The 25,552-nt window shown below is 36.6% G+C and overlaps 1 protein-coding gene across 4 annotated transcripts; it reads left to right on the top strand.

Annotated features, from left to right (window-relative positions):
- The first annotated feature begins 366 nt into the window (after positions 1–366).
- Positions 367–23,613, top strand: palm1b (paralemmin 1b). 4 transcript variants are annotated; one of them, XM_089131287.1, is made up of 7 exons: positions 367–385; positions 12,846–12,891; positions 14,868–14,948; positions 22,497–22,618; positions 22,724–22,793; positions 22,896–22,917; positions 23,079–23,613. In XM_089131287.1, the coding sequence occupies exons 1-7, from the start codon at positions 378–380 to the stop codon at positions 23,480–23,482; spliced, it is 753 nt and encodes a 250-aa protein (XP_088987413.1). In that variant the 5' UTR covers positions 367–377; the 3' UTR covers positions 23,483–23,613. The 4 variants fall into 4 exon arrangements, with proteins under 4 accessions (XP_088987413.1, XP_088987412.1, XP_039533931.2 ...); XM_089131286.1 differs by having other exon boundaries at positions 23,076–23,613; XM_039677997.2 differs by lacking the exon at positions 367–385 and adding an exon at positions 4,811–5,150 and having other exon boundaries at positions 23,076–23,613.
- Positions 23,614–25,552: the final 1,939 nt, after the last annotated feature.

Raw genomic sequence — 25,552 nt, 5'->3', positions numbered from 1 at the left:
TGTGTGGGGAGGTTCTGCTTGACTCTCTTCATCTCCGCTTTCTGTGTCTGATTCTGGCTCAAACGGTATCGGCTCTGCAGACAGATATTATTGATTATTTACATTGATCGGAGCACATGAAACATTCGCCCGTAAAGGTAATGGGCGTAAAGTTTCTGGACAACGTGTACTACGCCGTTTAGCCAATTACAACACACCAGCCCAACTAACCAATCAGAGCCCACTGCCTGTTTCTGAGGGAGTGGTTAGAATCAGGATATCAATTCGTTCAAATGAGAGAGGAGAAAGCGGCTTACAATAAAGCTGAAATGAACCTGGATTTATTAATCGACATTAATCCACAAAGGGAGAAACCGGAACAAATGACATGAGCACAAATGGAAAGGTACTGTCCCTCATTTTGCTTCTATAACAAAAGGCAATAACAAAATAAGTTTTCACTAGTGAATGTGAGAAAGTATTCGAGTAGCTTAGCTTTAGCTTCTCAAATGCTTCCTCACATTATATCCTCTAATCAGTTTCCTATTTATCAAGAGAGCATTGTGTGAATAACGAGAAACCTCACACTGCTTTCACTTGCACTAGCTCTTCAGAACAAATGAATACAATTGTAGGAGTGACAAGTAGGCTATACAACACAAAAACTGCAATTAGTGATTTGGAAAATGCAACTTGATTTGGCCTGCTCTCATTTTTACATGTGCCTTGCATCTCACACTCAGGCTGATCGAGTGACATTATTCGAATTTGCTTGCAGATGCATGAATATTTTAAATAGTTACGTTGCTGTGAGCATGTCCAGCAGGCTGATGCTCTGACACAGTAACACTGTTCTTACAACAGATAATTGGGAAGACTATTTACTTACTTGTTTATTAGATAGTAGAGAGGTAAAGTCAGCATGAATTGTTCATTTATAGCCTATCACACTTGTATTACTGCAACTGCTCAAAGACTCAACTGCAGTGCTTCTTTCATTTCAATCAATCCTTTTGTAAAGAGTGATATACAGTATGTGGCCCAGACACATCTCACTGAACAGGCCAGCAGGGGTTGCTATATAATATAAAATCATACATGTTTCAAAGGGATACTCCACTTTTTTTTTTTTAAATAGGCTCATTTTACAACTCCTTCAGAGTTAAACAGTTGGGTTTTACCGTTTTCGAATCCATTAAGTCGATTTTCTGATATTTAGAAGAATATCAGTAACCAGACAGTTTCTGGTCTCGTTGACGTTGACGTCCATAGTATGTCAACCATAGTACTATGGTTGACGTCCATAGTATATTTTTTTTCCTACTATGGAAGTCAATGAGACCAGAAACTCTGGTTAAAATGAGCCTATCATTTTATTCATACATGTTTGTTTATTATTATTATTATTATTACATACATGTTTGTTTATTCAAAATGTCATTAAGTGAGATTCATATAGCTGTCTGTAAGAGGAAACTAAGTTTCATGCTGAAAAAAGATTTGCTTGTCAAAGTAAATTTGCCCACATCAAAAAACATAATTTTACATATTTTTTTCTTCAGTTTATAGGAAAACAATCACAAAATATAACTTGGTGTACTGATTTTTCTCTAGTTTTTACTTTCTCTTTCTTCACAGTCAAGAAAATGGCTTATACCACAATTTTCTCAATGCTTTGGATTGTTAAATAATGATTAATGGAATATTCACACATAATCCTAAAATAGGCAATTAGCATAAATGCCTCTTACACCTCTTCTAGTAGCATGAATTGAAAAAATAACAAAAAATATTAACCAAAAAAGTGCTTCATGCAGTAAAATCTAAATTAACTGATTTTATTCAAGTCAAAAATATTATTTAACATTATTTAATCAACCAAAATACATTAGGTTACTCCAACAAAACTAAATGTAAGGGTTATATCAGAGAGCATCACAAAACAGCAGCTTCACTCTAAATTCCCATAACAGTAATACATCGTCACACAGTTATCAACCAAAGCCACTATTCAATACCCCTGAACATATCCTTCAGCAGAAAACAAATCTCCCACATCTTAAAAAACCTTGAGCATTAGATTTTACTCATTTTATTCCATAGTAAATACTGAGTATAAGTGCCTATACAGCGCTTGTTTGATCTTTAAGCGTGATAGCCCCATGGAAAAGCCCTGCTGCTACCAGTACTAACAGGCTTGAGATTGAGTCTTCAATTTCTTTTTCTTTTACCTCTACCCCTCCCCTCTTAGAAGGGAGACTAAACGAATTGGCCTTGTAGTGGAGCTTGAGCGTTGACCTTCAAATGTCAGAAACAGATAAGTTCATATTGGAGTTATGAGAGGGATATCTTTATTTCTTCGCATTTATGCTGGCTCATATGCATTCAGAACTATTCAAATGTGGGTTGCAAGTGCAACAGCTATGCAACAGCTACTTCTAATTAATACCATTTCAAAAGCCACGGCCAATGAAATGTTGTGCATTAAAAAAAAACTGGTTTGGTCTACAAGTGCAGACTCTGTCCTCAAAGGTAATTAATGTTATTTTTAGAGGATGCAACACATTGGAATTTCCCTGATGCAAGTCAAAAAAATTGTCCTTTGCCATAAAAGATAGATTACATTTATGATAATGCTATTGTTATTATATCATCACACTGAACTCCCAGTGTTTTTAACACCTTACATTTTATTCTCACTGCAAATTACAACATTTATTTACTCAAAAATTAACTTATGGGCCATATGTGAATTGATGCACTCTTGGGTTTGAGTTGAAAAACATGGATTTCATGAATGGAGCCCTTACGCCCCCTACAGGAGATTAAGTTAATTGGTATGGGATTGGGTAAAAAAACGATTTTAAGGTAATCAATGATTCAAGATTGTATTGAGGGATATGAAGAGAGGGAGTGATATATCACTGTTTATAACCAAAAAGAGATAAGAGTACACAATAAACACTATAGGGCCTACTGTATTTAAATATATGTTTAAATGTTGGACTATACAACATTTGAATATTCTTCATCGATTATGTGCTATATTATCATAAACACACAAACTTAACGCAGGCATAATAATAAGAAAATGTTGTAAAGAGCAGATATACACTAAATTGGTTGTTGACTCAAATCAAATATGAAAAATATTACTAAAATTCCAACAACACTTCAGTATCAATCAATTTAGATATCTACTCCGAAAGTAAAAATGGGATTTGAAATCGCTGAAGTTTCTGATGTCAAACTACCTTGTTGATAACTACCGGCGAGTGTTTCTTAAACAGGGGTCAAAATTGACGTCACGATATGGGCGTGGGCGCGAACTAGTTGGCAGAAAGAACCTAAAGAACCAACACATACGCAGCTGTGTTTTGTCAGCATGATATTTTTTTGTACAAAAAAGCTAAAAGGAGATATAAGGTTAAGCTTTTATATAACCAGGGTTCATGTTCTCTGCCTGATACCTGAGTGAGAATTGGAGCAAAAGCCCGGACAAATGGCTTTTCAATGTTCAATGTTCAAGTTCAATGTTACGCCGGAAGTGATCGCTCAATATTTACACTGAGATTTCGGAAGTTTTACCTTTTACTAAACATATTTAGATATACCGAAATCGTCTTCCATTGCGGTTTCCCGTATATCTAAATATGTTTAGTGAAAGGTAAAACTTCCGAAATCTCTGTATAAACAAAGAGTGACGTAGGCGCGCAAGCGATCACTTCCAGCGCATGCGCAGACTGAAGCGCCCGTGCCGTCAGATCATTTTGTCATGGCAATGATTAAAAGAGGTAAAACGATATAAATACTGTTTGTTTTCTCACACAAACCGCTCGTTTCGTGTCTTAGGCCATCAATGTGTACTTACATGTACGAGTCATTAAATCATGTTTAATTTTGACTTCTCTGTGCCTGCTCTTTGAGGTGAACCGAGGTGACACCTACATCTTGGATCTGCTAAAGCTAAAACATATCAAAAATTAATTTCAAAGTGAACTTTCCCTTTAAACAATGTCATCTTTGCATTCAAAATGTCATTAATAAGCGAAAGACACTTGTCATATAAACATGCATAAACCCTACTTCATATCCAAGACATATGTCATATGGTTATGATAGTGTCATGTCAGTCTTATGCACACCCCTTCAAGTAAAGTGTTACCAAAGTGTTTAGAGTGCAGAATCAGATGATAGTTAATGAATATAACCTAATTGTAAAGTTTCACTTTATTGAAATACTGAAATATTGAGAATAAAAGATGTAAAAAAAAATTAGGTACGCCTAAGAACAGTTAAATGGTATATGTGAAAAATATTATATTTTATCTTATATATATATTTTTTCTAACCATTTGCTTCTAGTTAGAATTAATAGATTTAAATACATGTAAATATTTATTACTAATATATTTCAATATGTGACCTACCTACGTAGGGTGTCCGTCCGAACCCATCGTCGACGTTTAGTGCACTTTTTCAATCCCACTACTGGAATGTGTTCTAGACATACATTTGATATTGATATGAGGGTTGGTTATACACAACCAATATCTGATTAACGTGAATATTATTACCAGTCTCCTCGACTATATTATCCTTTTTTCTTTTTTTACCTTGTAGAATGTTTCAACGGGGTCCCTGTTGTAGGAGGGTCCCTAACTTACTTCTAGAATATTGTTGTAAAATCATCAATCTAAGTTTCGAGTCTGTGTTTACATCGTTTATACGGCCCCAAGTGTCCGGAGGGAGGCGTACCCAATGCATCTCTTCTCACTCTCTCTAGGAGGAGAAGCCAGACATTGCCCTTAACACTCTCCCTGAATAAGTGTCGCGCGGGAAACAAAGGCTTGGCTGCTGTGGAGTCAACAGTCGCGCGCTCCATCCTAAAACCATGTGAGAGATCTGCTGCTGCTGCTGCTGCAAAGGGACGCCACAACACATTCATCGTCGGGTTGAGCGCCGCTCCCCGGAAAACAGACCACACGTCTTCGCCAGGCGCCGTATTTGCAACTCGAGAGAATAACCGAATTAATGCCCATCATTAGATAGTAGCACCTCAGTCATATTGATCGCCCGTGTCGTTTACGCCTCCGAGCGGGGGTTTGTTTTTTTCTAAACGGGCGCGAGAGAAACATTCGCTATCGAAAGGGAACGGACCTGGCCATTGAGTAAGTAGCCTATTCATTTAAGAGCAATTGTTATTTTCCTGCGGGTTTTATTGTCTTTCGCTTCCTGACATCTCTGCATTGTTGATATAGTAGGCTTGGTTCTGCAATGGCGCTTTAAATCGTCTGATGTCTTGATCAGGCTACATTGCAATAACCGCGAAAATAACAGGATTGAGATGTAAAGTAGGCTTCCGATGCAAAATAAGTGACATTTACCTCTTCGAATAGATTACATGAGGGTTAATAAGATTTATAAAGGTTGCGTCTTTCATCATATGTTTATAAGAATTGTAGCACAAGCCTTCTGTAATGGCCCAATAACACGCTGGTGCGTTTTGCAGCGCATCCCCTTGTTGAAGCAGTACGTGCTCGGGTGTGGGAGAACCACATAATATACTGATGAAACTGTAGGATTATCCAATATGGCCGTGCAGATCTGGATAGCACCATACGATATTAAATGTCTTGGTATGCAATTGGATTTTGGTCATTTTAGTTCAGAAATCTGCAATTAATTTCCCCGCGCGCGCAATCAAAGCTTTCACTTCTGATGCTCTCTCCCCCCACTGTCAAATCTTCACACCCACCGCGTCCATTCCTCAGCTGGAAACACTTTATTTTCGCCAAGAGCAAGATGAGAACCATGACGCGTTTTGTATTATACACATTACGCAAAACAGTTGGTTGTTTATCGTTAGTAGCATAATTGTAAATGTATCGTTTTTTGGAGAATAACAAGACCCACATTAAGGGGTAGGCTAATGGGAGAGTGATGTCAACCATATTACATATCCAATGCCAAAGCTTTGTGAGTCAAATGTACGCTTCCATGAACATTTGAGGCACTAGGTCATTGGAGCCCCAAAGCATGTTCCTGGGGGAAAAAAAAAAAATCAATGAAGTGCTTCTAAAATTGGGGTAGGTGCATTATTCAGTGAATTGTGAAAATAATTTTTAGGACATGGGCAATAATGAATAACCACAAAAACTCTGGAGGGCTCTCTTAATTTAATTCAGCTTTAGAATATGAAAATTACGATTCTCAAGGAATATTTATGTAGTTTTAAGTACTTTAGTTTATAATTAAAACAAGATATGGTTAAAACACTTGCAGGGGCATTCACATTTGTTTGAGCAAGGTGTGTGAGAGGTATTGCTAGAATGTGAATAGTGTCTAAAGGACTTGCTTCAACCCCTTGAAACATACATTTACTATATATTAAAAATATTAAACCTGGCATGAAACGAAAATTCAGCCTATCTATTTTTTATTTATTTATTTTTATTTTTTTTACCATAATGTTAATTCAAAATGTCTTACCTTCCGGTGAAATCAACAGACTTCTTTCTGGTGACGTATGCAGGACTTCTCCAGTCATTTAGTCTAATGCCTGCCCCTGAAACCTTGTGTATATTTTACTAACATCATCATTCATTCTGATTGCATTATTTCAGCCTAAATTGCATGTAGTCCTCAAACTTCAATACTTCAAACATGATATTTGAAGCTGCTGATGTGTTTTTAAATAAAAATCCTCAAATTTTAAATGTTTCTAAGCTTCCAATAAGGGACTCACAAAAAATATTTCTAAGCTTCCAATAAGGGACTCACAAAAATGTCTGTACCAGTTTTCCAACACAGCAACCCTTATCTGCCTAGGTCCCCAGCCCACATTGCTTGCTGAAAAGCATTTATAATTCATAATTAGAGGGAAATAGTCTCTAAATTTAGATTTTAAAAATAAAATTAAGATTTCCCAATCAGTGCATCAGTGGCATAAGTGCATTCAAATATTTTACATTGACATCTAGTATTATGCAAGTGGCTAAATGGACACATGGTATCTGTCACTTCATGGGTGTGGCCAACTGGCCATCTAACAGAAAGGAGTCCTGACAGCTGCGGTGATTTGACACAGTTGAGACTGAACAGCTCTGGATCGTCACTGATGTTTTAACCTCTCACCTATATCTCTTCCTTTCACTTTTAGAACTCTGTAGCAGATAATTGCCCATAACAGAATCTCTTCATATACTCAAGCCCTTCCTGCTCACTCCAGCCATTATGAAAATATCTTAATGACTGCTAGAAATGAGTTTACACTCAATGCTGTCCGCATTTTTTCCTCTTTGTCGCCATCTCTGTTCGAAATCTGCAATTGCAGTCATTCGCGGAATTTCTACTTTATGATGATATGATGTTTGACAATTTAAAAGATACATTTTAAAATCAAGAAAGTTGCAGTTTGATGTAAAACTGTTGAGGTATAAGACTATGAAAATATGCAATTACAAAGACTTTACAAACTCAAAAGACGCACATTTTCTCTCAATGAATGAAGGGGCGTAGAATTTAGTAGGGACACTATAGGGACATGTCCCTAGCAATATCCAGTGACACTGATCCCTAGCAATAATTTAGATCAAAACTTTAAATATATTTATATATTGATGTTCCCGTCCCCACCAATTTTAAAATCAAACCTACACTACTGCTAACTTTACTGAAGGTAACATCTGTCATTTTTTTCTATAGTCTTACGTTATAATCATAACGTTACGCCATCATGCCTGAGTGTTTTGTACCAGACTGCACACATACGGGCAACGGATCTTGCTCGTTGTTTCGCTTCCCGGGAATTGTATTTCATTGAGCGATTTTCACATAAAACTAAATGTTACTCTTCTGTTTTATGACAAATTGCAACTTTCTTGACTTTCATAATTATCTTTTAAAGTGACAAACATCATATGTGTAATTCAGGGCACAGTTCAAACGGAATAAAAAGATAAGTTGTCTCTCGCCATTTACTAGTGACTACCATACATATTTTTTCCGAAATAAGGTCCCATGAGCCGGAAGCGGAGGGGAGGGACTTAGGCTGTCTATCTGTACAGATGTGACGTGATAACGCAAAGACTTCGAATCTCCCGCGGAAATCCACCAGTACCACTGGAATTAAAAATATTATTACAACAAGCTTACCGTTTTGAATCGAGCTAAGGCAAACAGATAGCATTGAACACTGGCTGGTTATGTATTTTCTCAAATATGTATTTTGGATAATTTTTAACCCCAAAAAAAGATACGTACTGCAGCTTTAATGACTCGCTTTTTCACAAATGGCCAATTTACAGGAGAATTTTAACATTTTCAAAAGTGGTTACGGACTACATTCGCTTATGGTGGAAAATACTCTTCAGTTTTATGAAGGCAGTCATCTCTAAAATCTCTAACTGTTAACCAGAAGGTTCCAGTGAGAAAGACCATTGAAGTGTTACTAGCTATTAAGTGTGACCTACATTCTATATGCTTGAAATATATATGCATGCGCTAACAGCTTTAGAAGGTATCCTCCCTTCCTGTTCTTCTCCCCATGGGTGATTGGGCCCTGGCTCATGGCATGTCTAAAATAAAGGAGTGCATGAAACTATTGGTGCCGTCCTTTACCAGCCAAGCTGGACCTTCTCAAAATCCTCATGTTGAAGTTTCTCAAGTCTCCCTCCCACATTCCTCGCAATCAAATAGCTCTTAGTATGTAACACAGTGTGTTTCTGTCAGTCCGTGAGTTTGTTCGGATGGCCTTTTTAGCTCTTAGAGGATAAGTTTTGATGGCTGATAATTTGTGATATTTATAAAAAATGCCAAATGTACCCTAATTAGTTTCTTAACTGCCACCAGAAAGCTTCTAATATGTTTTAAACTGCTTTTTCACTATAACTGATTGAACATCTGCAGTTTGCAATAACAAGAATCACTTCAGATGCAGTGGTGGACAAAGAACACAAGTCACATACTTGAGTAAAAGTACAGATACCCTACTAAAATATTGCTCCAGTAAAAGTACACATTTTCAATTTTACTTAAGTAAAAGTACAAAAGTACTGATTGACAAACCATATATTTATTCTAGATAGACCAGAAAGATTAGCCCATACGTTATATAATGTATAGAATTTTGAAAATGGGGAAAAACTTACGTGGTGACATATTATATTAGAATAAATATAATATAATACAAAATGCATCAACATTTGAACATAATACAAATATAGCCTGCTTGTTTATATCATTTGAAACAGCTAGGCATTCATTTGCTCATATTACCTGACATGCACACATTTAACCATTTCAATAGGCTTAAAAAGCTTGCCCTCTCTTACAACATATTTAGTTTGTAAATAACTGACAGTCATGAACCAAATATGATTTCATAGTCAATACTAAAATGCATAAGCAAATTACTTCGTGCCATCAGTTGCATGCACATTCAAGCGCCGATGATATCCCTGTTCTTGGCTCACTGAATCAATGGCCCAGATGCATTTTGGGCGATCGGATCACAAGTACAGTAGACGTGGGAGACATACACATTTACGCCTGGTGTTTTAATCCTTCTCTTTTGTCCACTTTCAACCACTTCTGTCCTAATTTCTTCGAGGGGAGGGTATACGGCTAAATGTACGTTTTTCAGATCTTTCAATGTAATGGATAAAATAAGCTTGCGCAGATTACAAATGAACATGCCTGGAGACGGGAAAAACATACGGAGAGCATCAGCTCTCAAGACGAAATCAAGACTAAATGGATTTGTCCACATCAGTGTCTACAATACTAAAGCAATCCAGTCGAATGCATTTTTAACTAGCCTACCTCTGTAAGTGATCAAAATATTTTATACCATTACACGTGTATTTAGCATTGTCCACTTGTGATCCGATCAACCAAAACTCATCTTAATACCAGGTGTAAACAGGACCAGTGAGTTGTTGACTCAAGAACAGATGCAATTGGATGCAGATGCAATTGGATCAGTCCAATTCGCTAATTAATTGTTCTGTGTTATTTGTGAACCAATTCAGGAGGTTTAGTGTAACAAGAAACTTGTTCACATATTGGACATCACTTTTGTGTTTCAGAGGGGGCAATGATTTTCTTCAAGCTCATTTTCATCCCATGACGTCATCTAACTGACGCTTTTGACCATACGTCACTTAGATGACGCTATCTAATCCTAACCCTACCCCAGACCTGAACCAACCCGTGTCTGACGCTAAAGGTAAAGCGGTAAAAGGGTACCCTAAAATGTCGGATGTTGACTTGTGGTCAAAAGTGTCAGTTAGATGATGTCTTGGGATGAGAATGTGTTGTTTCTTCAGTTGTAAATAATGAGGAACAATATGCTTTTATGAAATGTAGTCAAAAAAAAGTACGATGTTATGTTAGAGAAATACTTTTTGACTGTCCACCACTTTTCAGATGGTATGATTTGCTCAATGTTTTGGAGTTGTATATCCTAAAAGCCATTAAAATCTACCAATAAAAGGACTCTCAGGAGAGATTTACATCACCATTCCTGCATCTGAGGAATGAAGATTGGCTTGTTTTTTTGTAATTTACATTGTAATTTGTTATTGGAACCCAATGCATAAATAGGACCTGCCATTTTTGTCACATCAAAGTTTATTGCATGCATATAAGGAAGCCTTTGATTGATGTTGTGGCATGTTTCTTATGCATTTTATTTTCTCTGTAAAAATCTAGCCATGATTATCTATTGGCTGCTCTTTGTCACTTTTGGCATTTTAAACACTTTTGTTGGCCACATTTTAAAAGGTCACAGCATGGCTTTAGTGTGTTGCCCAGCAGTTGACTAGAGAGGGGAAACAAGCTGTAAGATAAGTGCACCCACACTGGAGACTTCACAGATTGGATAAAGCTGGCCAGCGTTGTGTTTTTCCTGGACTCCCAAGTGCTTTTCCAATGCTGTCAATGAGATGTGGCGAAAGGAAATGGCTGCATGGTGTTGAAACTTTTCAAAGAGTTTCTCCTTAGTCTTCTATTCCTAAACCACCAATGCAGTGCTGTATTAATTTGCATAGAGTTAGAGTTTTAATGTAAAGAGTTACTGATGAGTTGAAAAAAAAAAAGCCCCACTAAAGAACTGGTAAGATTTTGTGCATGTTATTGAGTGGAAAAGGATTATGAAACAAGACTAACACACTATTATACATTTGTGAAAATCATCTGAAGTGGCCATTTAAATACGATCAAGTTTAAATTTGTCTGTAGGCTAAAGATTATACAGAGTCGTTTGGTGTTAGATTAGGTTTCCCACAGTCATGGAAATCTAGAAACATCAAGGAATTCTTAAATTGTGACTTTCAGGGCTGGAAAACTTATGTAAATCAATAAAAATTTTGGATTTTATCCAGTTATCAATCCCTGGAAAAGTCATGGAATTTCATTGGTTGAATGGTGGGTTCCTATTCAGTTATCTCTGAATCATTTGCTTATTTCTTTTGTTACAGTCCATGTTGCTCCACTTTTAATGAGTGGGCAATACTGCTCCATGAATCATCCTCGGCGTGATCTCAAGTGCTGCATTTGTGACTATCTGCACTAGCGGTTTAAAATGCGGGTGTTAATGCAACATTGAGTATTTTACACTGAGGAGTGAGTCTGGGGTGAGATTGAGTTCAACTGTTATTCCATCAGTCAACGAAAAATACTTTGGTCTAAGTGTAGATGTAAATTACTTAAGCTATTGCTTAGATTTCATCTTGCATGATCAGTTTCATTGTGAGTGATTCTTTAGCTCGGAATTTAGAGAGAGATAACTTATCGACAAACATTCCCTGTGAGGGAGTGAACATGTGACTGGCTCTGCTCGGTTGGGCCATTGAGATCACTAATCAGCTGGATGACTCTCCCCTAGAGCCATTTCAGGCGAGAAGCTCTTTCTCTGTGGACCAGAGCAAAACCCTGAAGTAAAACAAGCTTTGACAAAAGACATCATTGTGCCAGGTTTATCATGGGCTTCCACTGCCCATCTCCCATTCCATGGTTGACCTCTTTTTATCCATGTGTCCCTATTCCTTTGATATTTTGTTCTAAGTTTCCTCAGTCATGCATTGTATGTTTTGCCTCTCTCTCACAGGATTCCCATCAATGTATGTAGCAAACTAGTATATAACCACAAATGGATGGTCATGTTTATATTGATGTTATTGCTCGACCTTGCCACCTTGAATTATAAATTCAAATACAGTATCTTTTACAGTATTCATACCCAAATCAAAGTCATACTGAGCTAGTGGAACAAATAGATTATAAAGCGTTTGCTTTTTAATCTCTCCAGCAACATTGGTCTTCCCTCAGCCTTATGTTGGAGTTCTGGAATCAATTTAGGGAGGAATGCAAAGGCCTGTTAACATTTTTGATATTTACATGCATGCCATTCATAACTTCTCCCCTCATCATTGTTGGACTGGTGTGCTGTGAAAAAGATTTGCAATATATATCGGTGCATATGTGAAGTTTGATTCCTAAGAAGAGAAAAAGAGCTGCCCACTTCTTTTATCGATCCCTGTCGACCTGCTTTCCCTCGAAGGAGAGAAGTCCAAAACACTATTGACAGTCTGGGCTCATATTTTACTGGAGCGCAGCATGTGTAGACATAAAATGGGGTCCATCTGTAATGCATTGTGAAAGAGTACAAGATGTTCATTTTTGCAGGTAATGGAACAAAGTCTTCAATAGGAAAAGTGTGTGCATGTGTGTCTAAAGATCAAGCAGGGATCTGGTCATACATTTTTGAACAAGAATGTTATATTGAATGCTTTGAAGAAATACTATGGTTTCAGATAAATGTAAAGTGATGCTAATTTCTCCTGTTACTGCTTTTTTTGCAGGATGTCGGAAGCTTTGTCACAGGAAGAGAAACTTCGGGCCATTGCTGTAAGTACACTGTAAAAAAAAATGTACTGGTAATTTTCTGCCAGGACATTATCTAATTATCTACCTAATGCAGTGCGTAATTCAAGATACAGGTAAAACACCTGTAAAAAAAAAAAAACAAGGCGGAAAATTCCTTCTTATTTATGTGGACTTTTTTTACATTGTAAATAATTACACTAATTCTAACTTATATTTATTAGGACAACTTTAAAAGTAAATGATAGAAAAAAATAATGAGTTTCATTATTGATAAGTCAGGTCTGTGCACCAGGCATGGATATTTTGTTCTTGCATTCTTTCATTTAAAGCAAGTATGCATTAATTGTTCAAAAGTGACATTAAATAAATTTATAATGTTTCAAAAGATTTCTATTTTAAATAAATGCTGTTTTTTAAACTTTCTGTTCATCAAAGGATCCTAAAATCCAGCTTTGCCATTACATGAATAAATTACGTTTTAATATAAATTTTAATATTTTAAAATTGTAATAAGATTTCATTTTTTTGATCAAGTAAAACCTTGGTTTGCATAAGAGACTTTTTAATAATTTATACCAAATTTGGCTCTTTTGTATAGCCTAAGAAAATATTTCTGACCCCAAACATTTGAACAGTATAGTATATACAGAAAATATTTATATTTTTAAAAAAATCAACATAAATAAATAAGCCTTAGTATATATTGATTAGCACTTTCAGAACTTTTCCTCATTACGCAGCTTGGATGTAACAGTTCTATATATCAATCTCACAGGATTAGCATGAGGACGAATGTGAGGAGACCGTTTAGATGCACAGAGGGCTTAAGTGATGTTAGTCTCATGAGGCATTATGGTCCTAGTATGTCAATGACCATCTATAATGGCTAATGTATGTCCAGTCATCAGCACTAAAGCACTTCTGTGAGTTGAATTATTGATGAGCCTTGCATTGTTTGTGAACCACCAGACTAATGTTGCCTTCAGCTGTTCCCCTTCATCCATCTTCTGAGAAGTGGAGACTTCCTGGATGTGCATGGTCAAGAGTTTTATTGGGAGTTGTGTTTTTCAGTTTAATGAGATTGTCTACAGTATGTTCAGATTGCCACAGAATACAATCAGTCCTGTTTTAAAGCGCTAAATAGGGCTTTGTGTCATTGGAAGGTTTTAGATCCAGTCACAGTCTTCCATCTGAGCTCCTTTCAGTTTTGTTGCCTGTGCATCACTCAAAGGCGGCACTATACATAGAGTAAAAAATAAAAATAAAAAAAAACAGTCCTTGCCTCAATTGGACTTGTTAAAAAAAACGTTTTATTAAGATAGAACTTTCTGAAAGTCAGAATGTTTTATATTTACTTCAGTCACTGTCATATGGCTACAGGTGTTATCTGTAAAAAATAGTAAAGGTGCTTGTCTGGCCTCTCCTGTAAGCTGTTGCATGAGCAGGAAAATTAAAATCAGACCTGTTAGTAAATGTATTTATATTAATGCATTTTATATATTTATATTTTAATAAATATATATGTAGTCAAATTTATAACTAAAACTAAAACCGGTAAAAACAATTTCGTTGCTGGAAATTAAATTAAAGTTAACTCAAATGAAATAAAATATAAAAAACTTATTTTATTTTAGCTAGTTGCCAAACTATTTTTATGTAGAATAACTCAAACTAAAACTGAAATAAAATTAATAAAAACTATATAGACAAATTTTAATTTTTTTATAAAAAAAACTGCAAATTTATTTCTAAATCTAAGTAAAATGAAAAAGAAAATGGTAAATATAAAAATAAAACCTATATTAAAATATATATACAACTAATAATATCTCATGATGCTGAAACAACACGATTGTAACACATATAATAAAAGATTTTTACTATTTCTTTGTTCTATTCTACACTTTTGTTAACTGAGATTTGCACAGAAGTTATTTGCTTTTGTCAAGTGAAGAGTTTGATATCTTTCAGCAGTTAATTATTTTGTCTCTTTTTAGGAGAAGAGAAAGAGGGAGGCTGAGATTGAGAACAAAAGAAGACAACTTGAGGATGACCGCAGACAACTCCAGCATCTCAAGGTATCAAGACATAACAGCTGAAATGTTTTCACATGTGCAGGTGTGTGTCTGTCATTGTCCTGGTGTCATCATTCTGACTGCTGTCAGAGTCTTTCTAAGAATTTACTGTCTGTCTGGTCACACACACTCTTCAAGAGAATTTACTGTCTGTCTGGTCAGTCACATACACTCTTCTAGAGAATTTACTGTCCGTTTGGTCACACACACTCTTCACATTTCTATTTAAAGCCCTTGTGTTGAAATTCATATTGTGAGAATGATTTTGCGAGATTTTTGAGTTGCTGAAAGGAGAGGGAGAGAATTAACAGCAGTTTCCTGTTTGATGGGGACAAGGGAAAATATCTGTATCCTCCCTTTAAGTAAAGTTCTGCCTTGTTATGGTAAGTCAGGCCCTCTCACAAATGTTTAAAAGGCTCAGTTTTAAAATGCTCGTGTACATTCTCTGAAATCATGGGAACCTTTTAACTTTTTATTGCAAATTTTAATTAATGTATTTAAATGAATCATCATTCTGTGTACAAGGTAGTTGTCATAGCAACTCTGCCTTGGTAGTCTGTATGTTGTCCACAGCTATAAAGGCACCAAATGGAAGAGTGACAATAATGAGTTTTTCAACTTGTTTCCAAAGCAAAAATACAACCTTACTCCATTCTTCTTAGATATAGTTGTCTCTTCTTCACATTAAGCCTGGATGCACTGTGAACCCTAATAAGTTGAGTTCAAGGGCGGCATAAGAGGGGACTTACAAGTCCACCCATTTTTGCTTTTATGATAGACTTTTGACTGCAATTTCATGTCATCTAAAGCCTTTATTTATAGATATGGTAGTCAACCCATTAATAACATAATTTAGATTATGTAAACCAACAACATTACAATTTAGCTTTTTGTACTTCATGATAGAGTGTGTGAATAAGCATACATTCATAACTGAAAAAAAGTATTCAGGGATTGACCAAATTTTGTGTCAAAATTGTCTTCAATTAATCAATTTTTTAATGTTATAAGTTGAAGGTAAGCAATGAAGACAAGGAGGCAGTTTTATTTTTAACTTTATTCATAGTTAAATTGCTAACTGGCAAATTCTTTGGTGTCACTGTCTAGAGTAATTAACTGGTGAAGTGGATTGACTTACTGTAGAGTTAACAAAAGATATCTTTTCAAAACGAGCAGTTCATTAATAAATGCGTAAGATCTTACCTTCATGCTGTTGAAACGCAAACAGGAAGACAGAATACAACAAGTACAGTGCTGAAAAAGGGCGGGGCTACCTAAGGTCTATTAGCAAACATAACTTTCACGTACATCTGACTGACAGATTAAATAGCATGCTCTTATTTCAGTGTTTATTATTTGATATTTTAGTTAACAGTTAACTTTAACGAGGGAAAAAGTTCTGTTTTTTATTTTAATGTTACTTATTTGCACCTTGCAAATAACATAAATATACAAAACATACAGGCCTAAGATGGTTAAAGGTGCACTATTCAGGATTTAGGATTATATATTATATATAGGATTATATTTAAATATTTACATACATTTCTAAGTTTAGTGTTTTCCATAACCATGGGAACTAATTAGGGTATATAAACCCTAAAAAATAAGAAAACAGCAAAATGTATGCAATTTCTAAAGTTCCCAAGTCTGCTGCAGGAGGATCCATGGTCAAAAATAGTTCGCCTGCGTGCCTATCCTCATCTCCCAAATATCCGGCAAGGCTATTGTTTGCCTTTTGTTATCTGTCACAACATGATATTTTTTTGTTTGTTAGTTTTATACCTGCCATTGTTTTTTTTGCAAAAGGGATTTTGCTCAATAGGGAACAATGGAACAGGCCTTAGTTTCCTACTGAGCGAGACTCGGATCCTTTGTCCTCCCCTCTGTGCGGGGATTGTATTGCGTGTGCATGTGGATGGGTGTGAACATGTGGTGATGTCAGCCAATCTGTCACCATGCCAGAATTTGCGGTCACAAAGTCAGAGCGGAGGGTGGGGGCTAGGAACGAGAACGAGAGCAGGAGAGGGTCAGTTTGGACTGTTTTGAATGTATACAAGTCACAATATATTATATGAAATTGAGGAACTTGTTGCTCATTCTGTGTGAAGGATTACATTTAATACTGACCCAGTTTCATTAGAAAAGGGAGTAGGTAAGAGTTTTGAAAAAGCTGTCAGTGAAAAAATGTCAGTAATTGCCTCGAGTCAGTCTTTTTAGTTCATGTGACTGTGCTTTTTCTATGAATGGCTCTTTTTGATATCTGCAAATCTGTTTTTCTTGTGATGGTGACTTTATTTGTTGTGTATTTTCATTAATTTTTTTTTAGGTCATTTGCTTTTAAAATACTAATTGCACACATACACTTTTTTGCTATAAGAAATGTCTTGAGTATAGTGATAAAGCAGGTACCACTTACCGACAAGGATGGACTTGCTACAGAGAGCAATGGTACACTCTAAAAAATGCTGGGTTGTTTTAACCTAATTTTGGGTAAAATATGGACAAACCCAGCCATTGGGTTAAATTTTTAAATTACATTTTTTACCCAATTGCTGGGTTTGTCCATATTTTACCCAAAATTGGGTTAAAACAACCCAGCATTTTTTAGAGTGTACATTTCCCTGTCGGCTGTTTGAAGGAGAAAAGTTCCAACATCCATAGACCGGCCCATTTGCAATACAGTGATGAATCCTGCATTATTCATTGTTAGTAAACACCTCTGCTGTGCTGTCTTCTTTTTTACTTTTCTTTCTTTTTTTTTTTACCATTGTCTTCCTTGTCTGATGAGGTCTCTTGTTTGTCTATTGACCTTCTTCCCAATGCTTTTGTTATTTTCTTGTTCTTGACCTCACCTTGCCCCTCTTTCTTTCTTCCCACTCTTAGTTATATATTTCTTTTCATTTTCTCCTCCAGAGGCCTGTCTGAATGAATCTTTCAGATGTTCAGCCTTGCGGAGCTCAGACACTACCGTCTGTACAGTAGACAGTGTAAGAATGAAAGAAGGAAGAACAACAACAACCTCGTATACGTAATTGTGAAAGTTTGTGATACAAACTTAATTATTTATTCATGTATTCTCATATAATGTCATTACCTTTATGACAGCCTCCTTTTTTGCTCTTTATGAAACAACAGGTGTTATTATCAAGCGCTCTGTGATGTTTTGCCCTATCACTGGTCTTCGGTTCACTGTTTGATGTTCAGCAGATGTTTGTTTTTATCTGCTGCAGGTTTAACAGCCTGTTCTGTCTCCGCTACAAGAATAGAAACAGCAGCACTGTTGGCAGCAGCAGTTTTGTAATGCTATAGTTTGTCTTGAATAAGCTTACTCTAATGGCATTGATCACTCGTGCTCGTTGAGAAGGACTTTGTTTTTTATTTTTTTACATTTTGCTTTCTCAATGTGACGTTTCTTAATGAAACATAGGGCAGTCTTTGTTGTTATCCATATGACAGGTGACTGGTTGGAACTGGTTGAGATTTCTAAGAATACAATAGACATCCAGTGTGCCAGGATGCCTTGCAGTGCTAATTGTGTTCCAGTGTCATCTCTAGGGCCACCTATGCTTGTACCCGAAATATCTTCCATCCCTGTGCCAGAAAATGTTCTTTTCAGACAGCAGTGGCTTATTCTGCTTATCTGCTGTCTGTTTCTTACCAACATGGTCTGTCAGGAAGCCCTGTTTTAGCAGGCGCCTGTCAAAATGTTTCACTTGCAGAAATGTGCATAGTGTGCATTAGCTGCCATGGAGAATGCCCTAAAGTGAAAATCTAATGGACATCTAATAGTCATGTGCTTCACTAACCTTAATGGTCCAGATATGTTTGCGTCGTCAGCACAATGAATCAGACTGACATAATCTCATTACCAAAAGCTTGTTTTGTTACTATGAAGCAATTAGGGACCATGATATATATTTTTATAGATATACTACCGTTCAAAAGTTTGGGATCTGTAATATTTATTAATGATTTTGAAATAAGTCACTTATGGCGCTTTACCATTACCAGAACCAGCTCGACTCGGCTCGGCTCGCTTTTTCATTCCGTTTTCCATTGCAGGCAGTACCGCCACAAATAGTACCCGGTCGTCATAGGCTATGTGCACAACTGTAGTTTCGAACTTCCGCTTTTGTCAGAAGTCGGCGTATCAGTTTCCGGTCTACGACTGGTCGTCCGCATCCACTAATAAACAAACAAGATGAGTGCTGCTGTTGTACAAAAAAAAAAGAGTTCTTAAACACATCTAAGTTCCTAAGAACTGTAGTGGATCTAACGTCCGTTTCACACCCGTTTGCAGTGTGTGTTGCGGTGCAGGAGCGTGCTGTTAGTGCGTTCACATATTATGAAGCGTTTGAACAGTGAATAACTGATCCGCGGCTGTACAACAAACACATACTTAAAGGGTTAGTTCACCCAAAAATGAAAATTAAGTCATTAATTACTCACCCCCATGCTGTTCCAACCCCGTAAGACCTTCGTTCATCTTCGGAACACAAATAAAGATATTTTTTATTGAATCTGAGAGCTGGATCACTCTTCTATTGGCTTCCTAAGGGACTGGCTCTTGACGGCCCATAAAGTCATTAAAGAAAATGTTTAAATGTTTCATGTGCCTACAGCGGCTCAATTATAAGTTTATCAAGCGACGAGACTACTTTTTGAGCGAAAAAAAAACATAAATAACGGCTTTATTTGACTATTCCATTACTTCCTTATGGGCGCATGCGCGAGAACTGAGACGAGGACGTTCTCATTCGACCACTTCTTGTTACCGGCTGCTCACCGCTTAGGAGTTTTACCGCCCCCTACCGTATAAGATGATAATAAGGCACACTGTCGTTTTTTGAGAAGATTAAAGGCTTTTAAGTGCACCTTGTAGTGCGGAAAATACGCTAATTGAAAAGCGTATGTACAGCGCGCATCTTCCTCTGCTTGTAAACAGAAAGTTTTGCACTTCCAGCTATATCAGCACATCATCTTATACGGTAGGGGGCGGTAAAACTCCTAAGCGGTGAGCAGCCGGTAACAAGTCGAAGGAGATCGTCCTCATCTCAGTTCTCGCGCATGCGCCAATAAGGAAGTAATGGAATAGTCAAATAAAGCCGTTATTTATGTTTTTTTCGCACAAAAAGTAGTCTCGTCGCTTGATAAACTTATAATTGAGCCGCTGTAGGCACATGGAACATTTAAACATTTTCTTTAATGACTTTATGGGCCGTCAAGAGCCAGTCCCTTAGGCAGTCTATCTAGGACTGATCCAGCTCTCAGATTCAATCAAAAATATCTTTATTTGTGTTCCGAAGATGAACGAAGGTCTTACGGGGTTGGAACAGCATGGGGGTGAGTAATTAATGACTTAATTTTCATTTTTGGGTGAACTAACCCTTTAACATTTATATTAAGCGACCAAACCATACCCACAGCGACCAAACCACCAAACAAAGGAAAGTCTGCACCTCATCGTTCGAGGTGCGTATCGTTCGTAACCACCACGGCATATTCTTCCGAGTTGCCATAATAATAGTAGTTAGTTTAGTAACTATCTCTGGCCAAGCTATTTAAAAATAGCGGGGGTATTCTGGATACTCCATCTTGCGCGTGTAATGATGATGCAGTGAATTCTCTCTGACCAATCAGCAGTCGACATTGTTTTCATGTAACATTTTAGTATCGCCTAAGGTCGCCTTAGCCAGAGCCCGTCTAACGGAGAGCCTTGGCACTTCCTATTAGCCCCATTGTGCATCACCTTGGTTGCAGTTCCATTAGAATTCCACTGGAGGTGATCGCGGGCGAGCGCAGAATGAATGGGAGTCTATGGGGCTAAACGGCTAAATGTCTCTTTAACCTGCTTGTCGTTAAATCAAAATAGATTTTATTGTTGATTCCGCAAGTTCAATATAGATTATAGGCCAAAAGTCGAATGAACGAGTACTTAAGTCCTTTTGATTTCTTACAGGTTAGGCTGTTGTTGGCCGGAACACGCTGGCATTCTGCTATTGTGTGACGTCATCACATTTTTGAATGGATTTTTAGAACAGATAAGTGAACTTAAAAATGCAAGATGAGTGTATTTTCTTAGCCCTCCCTTTTGAATGCAACTTTCAAATTACTTGACAAAAACTTACATCCTGAGAAAAGTGGATTTCTGGGGGTGAAACCCCATTGACTCCCATTCATTCTGCACTTGACCGCGAGTGCCCCCGCATGGACAGAGACGCGTTACTGCAGCCAGTCCAGAACCTGGAAGTAACCAGCCAGTGCCAATTCTCTTCAATTAGACATTCTCTGCCTCAGCCTTACTGTCTATGGCCTCAGCTCGCTCAGAATCTCGCCGGAGGTGGTACAAAAAAAATACCTGAAAGCAGGAACAGGTACAACTTTTACACAGTGGAAAACTGAGTCGGTACTGTGTAGTGGAAAAGCGCCATTAGGCTCACCAAGGCTGCATTTATTTGATCAAAAAATACAGTAAAAACAATAATATGAAAGTACCAATGCAATTTTAAACAATAATTTTCTATTTGAATATTGTAATTTATTCCTGTGAGGACAAAGCTGAATTTTTCAACATCATTACTCCAGTCTTCAGTGTCACATGATCCTTCATGATGATGATATGGTGCTCAAGAGATTATTAATTATTGATTCGATATTATTTCCAGTATTGAAAACAGTTGTTCTGCTTAATATTTTCGTGGAAACTATGATACAGTTTTTTTTTTGAATTCTTGATGAATAGAAAGTTAATAAGAACATCGTCTTTGAGACAAATCTTTTTTAGCAGTATAAATGTTTTACTCACTTTTGATCAATTTAATGCATCATTGCTTAATATTATTATTATTTTATCTTATTAACCCCAAACTTTTGAACAGTAGTGTGATGTGATTTACCATCATCGAGTCCATCTGAGATTACATGAAGGAACAGAAAATACTGGGACTGTAAAGAGAAAATACTTTTTAAAAATGGTCATAAATACGTAGATTGTATTTATCAATTAACTTCCATTAACTAATTCAGTGGTCTTTAAACCTGTTCTGGAGGAACACCAGCACTGCACATTTTGTATGTCTCACTAATCTTTTACTCCTAAGTCAACTCATGAGCTCATTAATAGAGACTTCAAGACCTGAAATGGGTGTGTCATATATAGGGAGACAAACAAAATGTGCAAGCCTGGTGGGTAACTCCAGAACAGGTTTGAGAACCAATATTTGGTGTGATCACCCTTCACGTTTAAAACAGCTTTTGTCCAGGTACACTTGCTGGATTGCTGGATTATTACAATTAATGTCAAAATGAATGTTTGGAGATGTAAACTGATATTTCCTATTGACACACAGCAAAAGATATGAGTAACTGACTTAAAACGATTTTATTTGTAGCGAAAATACTAACGTGCCTAAGAGTTTTGCACAGTACTGTGTATAAGTGTATATTACTAGTATAATATTTGCAAGATGTTTTTGATGTTATCTGTTGTTTAAGTGATGTTAACTTCTCTAAAAAGAAATATCTAAGCTATATGGCCTTTTTTGACAGTCAAAGGCTTTGAGAGAGAGATGGCTGTTGGAGGGAGCGCCATCCAGTGGAGAGGACGAGGCACAGAAACAACTACAAGAGGATGAAGCCAAGACCAAACTGCTGGAACAGACCATCCTCAGGTTAAGACCAGTCATTGAACATTTTTATACCTTCCATACAAAATTCTAGCATACGTTTCTGCATCTAGTTAATGTTTACCTATATATATGTTTTGTTATTAATAGACTAGAACAGGAGATTGATGAGCTTGAGACTGGCGTGCCTTTGAAAAAGGGAGACCAAGGCAATGAAAATGTAAGGTTAAGTTTACTCAATATGCTTTGAACTAAATTTGCATATATGTTCAGTTTAGTTCAATGATAATATTGACTTTTTGTCATATGTCTTCTCTGCTAGGCACCTGATGGTCCAGTGAAGGGTGAGTGTCAAAATACTTTGTATATGTCAATATTTTTAGTTCTCCATCATTCTCTGTTTTCACGTGATATTACGCAAAATGGAATATGATTAAAAATGGTCATTCACATTTGGCATAAACAGTAGTGAAGCCAAATCAATCTCGTTCTCTTTCCCCAGCAGTTGAGAATGGCATACAGCAGCCCAGTCCTAATGCAGATCAAAATAGCAAGAAACAGATCACAGGCATTGAGGCAAAGCTGCAGTGCACCAACCCTGATGTAGCCATTGAGAATGCCAGCGCAGAGCATCCCGTCACCATGGTGTTCATGGGCTACAAGAATGTAGAGGATGAGGCCGAGACCAAGAAGGCACTGGGCATAGAGGAGACAGTCAAAGCTGAATTTGTGGTCATTGAGGACGGTGAGAACAAAGGTGGAAACGAAGGGGCCAAAGAGGACCAGGCCCCACCAAACGGCAGCGCCTCCAGTCCTGACAAAGCTCAGGACGAGGCCAAGAAGGCGGAATCGAAAGAAGAGGGCAATTCAAAAGAAAAGCAGCCGTGCAAGTGCTGCACAGTCATGTGAGTGCGAACGCTCACCCTGAAGTTTAGACATTGGCGGAAAACTGACCCCCTGACCATAACGCAACGATGAATAAGTATACCCTGTATACTTCTAATTAACTTTTGTTGTCTAGTATGTATTTCTTTTTTTATTTCTATTAATATTTTTCTATATTTCTGTCTTGACATTTATATATCTATATATACATATATTTTCATTATGTAATGAAGTCCAGTATTTTACTTGTTGAAGAACTGAAAAATGAGGACCACAACAGACTCCACTTTAGACAACAACATAGTTAAAAGAACATCTTTGTGGTCCTCACCCTTATTTTGTTTTAAGAAAAATAGGATGAAAGTCTCAAAATATGAGCTAGCTATTTATCTCCCGTATACATTTGTGTTTCTAAGATATTACTTTATTACTGAGAAGAAATTACTATATTGATATTATGTTATGCTTTTAATATATATTTTGAGCGTTTTTTTTATTATTGTTATTATTTTATTTTTGTTTTGCTAATTCATCTCAGACCACTGTGAACACTGGTACATAGAGTGTAGTCTTCGTCCACAGTCATACAATCTGCATTACACCTCACAGTAGACCAATATGTTTGTAAATATGATCCAATTATTTATGACTCTTCATGCTAGAATACATTTAATCATTTGTTTAAAACAGGCTGCTGTAATTTCCCCCGGAGCCCAATTATAACCACAGCAGCTATCTGCTTTAACAGCAAATCACGTTTTATAGGCCAAATACTATTTACAAAAGGACTCATTTTAAACTCATTCTCTTTTCTACATGATTATAATCCATATTAATTTTTGAAAATGTAATAACAACATTGCAATGCCTCATATTACATATATGTAGTCCATATTGTTAAAAAGCATTTTACAGTGTGTAAAATATATCTTAATATCATTTGAAAAAATGCATTGTTTGAAGTTGAGGGTTTTTGGTGTTAAATGGGTTGCTGTAAGTTGCCCTCAATTAAACAAGAGTCCAACATGTTTCAATGTTCAGGCAGATTATTCCCAATAATGAGTTAATCATTGGTGATAATTCAAGTTCAAAAGCCTGTGGTCTAAAACATGTTTCTCATTCCAAGAACAACAGCTTTGTAAATGTAGTTTTGCCGTCTTTATAATATTTCAATTTAATGAATTATTCATTTCCTGTAAGACAGTATGTGTTGTGGATATCAGATAATGTCATGAGTTAAAGGTGCTTTATTGATATGGCCAATGCCTGTTATGGTCCAATTGTTTAAAACTGGAACAATGACAATAAAAAAAAATAAAAATAAAAAAAGTGTTTTCAGTCATGTACTTGTAATTATTTGGTAATTTTCTTTGGTATTTTTCTTTAACTACAATCAGTGAAGTCTGACACAGTTACAAATGTGAGTCATTTGGAAAACAAATTGTTTAGATTTGCCAAGGGACATGATTATGATAGTATCTATTCAATACAGAGAATTTCTGTGGAAAAAAATAACTCAATCCCCTGGTTTCACAGACAGGGTTTAAGCTAGTTGCAGACTAAAAAGCATGTTATCTATTAAAATATTGTCAGTGCCATTGTTTTGTCTCAAGATGCACACAAATAATGTTTTTTTTTTTTTTTTTTTTTTGTGAAGGTTGCCATCTGCAGGCTAAAATCCAGTTTGGTTACCAGTGAAGCACCAGTTTGTTGGCTAATTTGACGCTACTGACTACTAGCCTACTGTCACGTTAGTCAGAGCTGGCGTGTTGGGGGTGGGGGTGGAACATTGTCCTGGGACCTGGTGAGGGGGTATTTAAATACCAACTGTGGTATTTTACGGTATAGCCTACTTATTGGGCCTGAAGAAGGGGAGGCACACCCATTAAACATTTTCCAAGGCAAATACATTTTAGTGACAGTGCAAAGTATTGTAGCACTACACAAAGATGGTAAGTGAATCCAATGATTCTGACCTAAGGGTAGTAATTATTTATGGTGAATTCGGTCAGGTAAATTAGGCCACCTTTTGCAATCTCAATGACAAAAAGTGGCTCACTTTAAGGGACAGTTCATTCAAAAACGAAAATATTG

This window comes from Pimephales promelas, chromosome 5 (genome assembly GCF_988280905.1).
Source record: "Pimephales promelas chromosome 5, fPimPro1.hap1.1, whole genome shotgun sequence".
NCBI classification, from domain to species: domain Eukaryota; kingdom Metazoa; phylum Chordata; class Actinopteri; order Cypriniformes; family Leuciscidae; genus Pimephales; species Pimephales promelas.
This window is presented reverse-complemented; position numbering and strand designations above follow the sequence as displayed.